This window comes from Acyrthosiphon pisum, chromosome A1 (genome assembly GCF_005508785.2).
Source record: "Acyrthosiphon pisum isolate AL4f chromosome A1, pea_aphid_22Mar2018_4r6ur, whole genome shotgun sequence".
Taxonomy (NCBI): domain Eukaryota; kingdom Metazoa; phylum Arthropoda; class Insecta; order Hemiptera; family Aphididae; genus Acyrthosiphon; species Acyrthosiphon pisum.
In genome coordinates, this window is record NC_042494.1 from 150,358,237 (window position 1) to 150,363,783 (window position 5,547).

A 5,547-nucleotide genomic window follows, 5' to 3' on the forward strand; every position below is an offset into this window, starting at 1 on the left:
GTTCATCTCGTCCACTCACCGACCACCGTACGACGACGACCTTTTCGCACGAGTTTTCTCCCATCGTCAATCGACTTGGAGTGTGATTGCACGTCGACGGTCGGTCTTGTTCCGCTCAGCTGTACTGTTATTTTTACGATATTATTATTTATTATTATTATTAATATTATATTATAATATCGGTATTCGGTACGCACGAATTGCAAAACATGTTAACAGCAATTCAGTTCGCGACGACGTGTTGACAGTGTCCATGTTCGATCATTATTGCGATTTGTGGTAACCTCTGACCAGCATCTACACCGATATCGGTGATATTATGCGTTAGGCTTGCTCGGTTACACACGATGGCTGCTAAAATACAACCGTTCGATCCTCCAAGTTCTGCCAGTTCCGATAGGTAATTTATTCATTTATAGGTCGTAATTACTAACATTATGTAGTGACCTAGTAATGCTAGCTAATAATCGCGGTTAATAGCTCAATTGACAATCGTGGCCGTGGAATGTGATGTGTGTAGTTCAGACGGGTAGATATTTTGAATAGTATATTGCTTTTGCACACTCCGACCACAGTGGTGTTGTCTATGTTTCACAGTCGTTGTTTTCTTGTATTATTATCTATTTATTTTTTTGTAATTAATAAATTTGATAGATAGTTATAGATATCCTTATTACATTCTGGATATTATATTTGAATATTGTAAATTTATTTAATATGTCTGTAGTTTTTAATAACTTAGAATTGTATGTGATAACTAACGTTATTTGTTATAATTAATTCATTAGCAAATCTACACGTTAAAAAAAAATTCTAAAAAATAAGGTATAATATTGAAGATATAAGAATATTCTTATACCATAATCATAGATAAACAATACACATTATATAATTCTTCCTTTGATTTTAGTGATTTGAACGAATATCGAGATGTAGTTGGTGACATTTCGATAGCTTTAGATAATGATGACGAAGAAAGTGATAGCATAATCTCATCTAGTATGTCACCATCTAAACAATCGAATAGTGCGCCATCAACCGGTAATAAATTATTATAAATTATAATTATTCTAATTACATTTTGTACATTAATTAATATAGTAGAACTATTAAGTACCTATAATACGCTATAATATTATATTATATAATGATAAAATTGTTTTGTTTAAAAATTCAACTTTGACCAACAATTGATTTTTTGCCCGATTTTTTGTTAAATTTAAAAACTGATTCTCTATACTTAATAAGTATGTAATAATATGCTACTATCTAATTTTACAATTGCACATTTATAAATTGGAAAATGTCATGATCAGTTTGTTGACATTAATATTTTAATGTAAGACCTAGGCCAAACAAAAGACATTATCTCTTCGCACAACTTGCCAACTAACATATTACTGTTAATTTCCTCTACATCCACAAGTTAATTTTATATCATTGTTTTATTTTAGTGTTGGTGAAATCTCCTCGGTCAACTCTGCGGCAAAGAACAACTTCTGTTAGCCAATCGACTAAGAAAACAGCTTCAGAGTCAGTATTACAGTCTCACACGCGCACAATTTATACAGCTGGTCGACCACCATGGTACAACACTGCTGGACAACAAGTAGAACCATTTGTTATTGGTGAGTTATCTATTAAAATTGAATTGCACTTCTGTTGCATTATAACATGTTATGTATTTATGATAACACTTGTGCAATATCACTAAACTTTCAAATTCTTAACAAAATTAATTAAGCATTATATACCTACAATACAATATTTAGGTGTATGTGGTGGAAGTGCTTCTGGGAAAACAACTGTGGCTAGAAAAATAATAGAATCGTTAAATGTACCATGGGTTGTTCTGCTTAGCATGGATTCATTTTATAAGGTTTAATTTATTAATTATATTATTAAAATTAACAACTTAACTAATTTATCATTTTATCATTAGGTGCTAACTGCAGAACAACATGAGAAAGCTGCCCATAATGAGTATAACTTTGATCATCCAGAAGCGTTTGATTTTGAACTCTTAACTTCTACTTTGCAAAGGTTGAAGGATGGCAAGAAAGTTGAAGTTCCCATTTATAATTTTGTCACACATGCTAGAGAAACTAAAACTGTAAGCATTATATTGCTTCTTTGGTATTATCTATTAACTAAAATAATTTAAACTTAAATATTTTTTATATTTTGTACTAATAGGTGAATGTTGATCAAATTAGTTTTTAGTATTTATGTTAAACTAAATTATTAATTTAGATATTTAATTTAATTTGTATCTCATTCATTTAAACTGGTTATTCTTACCTATAGAGTAATTTTATATATTATAATTATTTATTTGTTTTAGAAAACAATGTATGGTGCAAATGTCATAATATTTGAAGGAATTATGGCATTTTATAATTCAGACGTTTTGAAGGTTAGTAACATTTCATCAAAATTGAATATTAATTTAAGAATTGAGAATTTAGATAGTTCAATTATTAAGGACGGGTCAAATTTAAATTTTCACTAACTCGAGCTGAATTCTGACATTAGACTGTTTAAACTAAAACTTAAAAATGAATCTTATTCAAACTTAAAAATTTAACCACATTATAACAAGTTTTAAAATAAAATAGTAAAACAGTATTCACATAAAACAAAAAAATCAAATTAATTTACTGTCATTCTCAATTTCAAACATTCCCAACTTACGCTTCTCAACTATTCAAACTGTTTGAGATGTTCAAACTCAAATCTTATTATTTTAATGAAATTTCTTAAAGTAAGGTTTCAAAGGCTTACATAATACTTATTATAAATATTTAAAATATTCTGTTAATTGTTTTCTATATTACTTTAAAACTCTTTCACCTTATTAGTATAATTCTGAAGAAAAGATATCCCTAAAATATGTTGTTTTACTATTTTGTATTTTATTTCAATAACAAATGTAGCAAAACTAAAACATTAATATTCTAAACATAAAAAAAATTTATCCATTTTATAGTTTCTACTGACATGTCTTCTAATCATAATTATTTAATTATATATATTTATATTTATATATTCTACAGATGTTGGATATGAAGGTATTTGTAGATACTGATGCTGATATCAGATTAGCACGGAGACTCAAGAGAGATATATCTCAACGAGGTAGAGATCTTCAAGGTGTTTTAAAACAGTATTGTAATATGGTAAAACCATCATTTTCACATTATATCGCTCCGTCCATGATCCATGCCGATATAATTGTACCTCGAGGTGGAGATAATACAGTAGCTATAGAATTGATTGTTCGGCATGTACATAAACAACTACAAGCGGTAAGTTTAACTAATGAATCTTACTTTCTTTGTAGTTATATTTAATATTATTATTTCATAAATTTAAATTTAAAAAAAAAAAATTAAGTTGCAATATTTTATAAAGTCTTGTGTAGATGTACCGTAAACATAATAAATTAGATACTAGTTATTAGTTGGTATATATTTTTATCTTTCTGTTTTATAAAAAATAGATTAGAATAAATTAATATTATCTGTGAAGTATTGAAATGTTACCAATATTAATTTATATTTGTGTTGATTTTTTTTTATCATTTATCAATCTATATAAATCATTATTGCAAAAACTATTAACATTTTTAAAAATATATTTTTACGCAATTGCTTGATAAAAGGCATCACCGGATATATTATTGTTAAAGTAAGAAATCCATTACTTTATTATTTAACAGACTGCTTTAGTTTACATTAAAATTAAATTAATAATTTATCTAGAAATTATATAGAAATAACTAGTTATTCTAACCTTTACAATCCCTGTTTGAGATCAGTTAAAGTATACACATCATTAACTTTACTAGTTGAAGAGTAGATAAAACATTTTTATTTTGATATTAAAACTATTGATTAGAAAAAATAATGTATTTTATATTGGAAATATTTTTCTCATAAATTTAGGAAAAAAAGAAAAAATCTTCATAAACAGTTTGACAATTTCAGTAAGAACACTTCAGTATCCATTTTAGTAATACTTAGAACAATTTCTATATAATATAATTTGTTCAAAATATTTTGAAAATTCAGTTAATTTATGAACTGCCTAAATTGGAACAGTAGAATACCACTAAGTACACTGTATGTATAACTGAACAATCAAGAAGAATTTATAAAATTTCTAAGAAAATTATATAATATTATATTGTTTATTGTCTTCATTTGGTTTGTGTATAAAGTTCATAGATATTTCATAAAATAACACCATTTCATACTGAAACGCCAACATATTACTAAAACAATTGTTGCCATTACACAATAACCAGCTTGAAAACATATATGATATTTTGATCATTAATTTTAATTAATCTAAATCTTAAATTGAAAGTAACAATCATGATTTATCTGTAAATAAGTAGGTATATTTACCTGTCAGACTGAGAGATCAAATATATATTGTCCTCTCAAAATATATTAATTGTTTTCAAGACTATTATTTAGGTAGGTAATTTAATTAATATTAGTAGTCCAATAAATTGTAATTAGTGATAGAAATTGTATTACAAAAGTATTTTTGATAATAACTTTTAATACATTTATTTAGATTTTATCTTATGTTAGTAATTCATAGTATTCATAGTAGATTGAAAAAATAAAATTTTTGATAGCTCCTTCTCTTATGAATGCAAAGTTTTGTATGAAAAAAGTAAACAAGTAAAAATAGCTATTGATCAAATTAGGTTTAAGGCTACATACAACTTTTAATGTTTGAATAGGTCAGAAAAAATCACTTTGCTGCATTATGAAAGAATTCCAATTAATGCAATGTCATTTTGGTTGAGAAGTTAAGAGAAACATTGAAAAATTATAATATACATGCTAAACTTTTAATAGACTATTTGTAATCATAAGTATTTGTGATTAAATTTCATTGTTTTACTATTATTTATATTTTATTTCTTATGATAAAAGAAAAATAATTTTAATAAATTTATCTGTTTAAAACAATTTAAAACGTATTATTCATTTAACTATTTGAATATTGTGTTTAAACAAAAATTAACATAGTAATAATCTTCCAAAAATAATTATAAAAGTTTTATATTTACCAGTAAAGTTATTTTGCATCATTTGTTTCATCATAAAAGCCTATATAAGTTCAAACTTAGCTCTAAAAAATGTGAGGCAGAGACAATACAAAGTAAGACATGATTTAATCAGTGACATTCATTATTTTACACTTATTCAAATATGTTTATGTAAAAAAAATATATTTTTGACATGATAACGTTTTTTCTAAACTGCTGAGGAGTAGATTTAAAATTTTGAATAATTAAAAAAATTATTATTGTAATTTCAGATTTCATAGATTTCAAGTAATATAGAAAAATAAGAACTGGAAACATGACCTATCACTGAACTTATTATTTTGTCAGCGTGTAAGCCAGTGTTGTACTGCTATTTAAACTCAAAAGCAATGATCAATCACTTACTCAGTGGTGTAGTTATGGGGGGGGTTAAGGGGTTTCCACCCCCCCCCACCCCCAAACTAAACTTTCTTTTT

The 5,547-nt window shown here is 26.2% G+C and overlaps 1 protein-coding gene across 3 annotated transcripts in view; it reads left to right on the plus strand.

The window, feature by feature from the left end:
• Uckl1 (uridine-cytidine kinase 1-like 1) overlaps window positions 1-5,547 on the plus strand; it is an 8,787-nt gene continuing 3,240 nt past the window's right edge. The window contains 8 exon segments of one of the 3 annotated variants that reach the window (NM_001160383.1): window positions 1-400; window positions 911-1,041; window positions 1,455-1,628; window positions 1,773-1,879; window positions 1,943-2,113; window positions 2,345-2,416; window positions 3,057-3,308; window positions 4,760-4,991. In NM_001160383.1, coding sequence (NP_001153855.1) covers window positions 348-400; window positions 911-1,041; window positions 1,455-1,628; window positions 1,773-1,879; window positions 1,943-2,113; window positions 2,345-2,416; window positions 3,057-3,308; window positions 4,760-4,789 — 990 coding nt within the window. In that variant the 5' untranslated portion in view covers window positions 1-347 and the 3' untranslated portion in view covers window positions 4,790-4,991. 3 annotated transcript variants of the gene reach the window in all.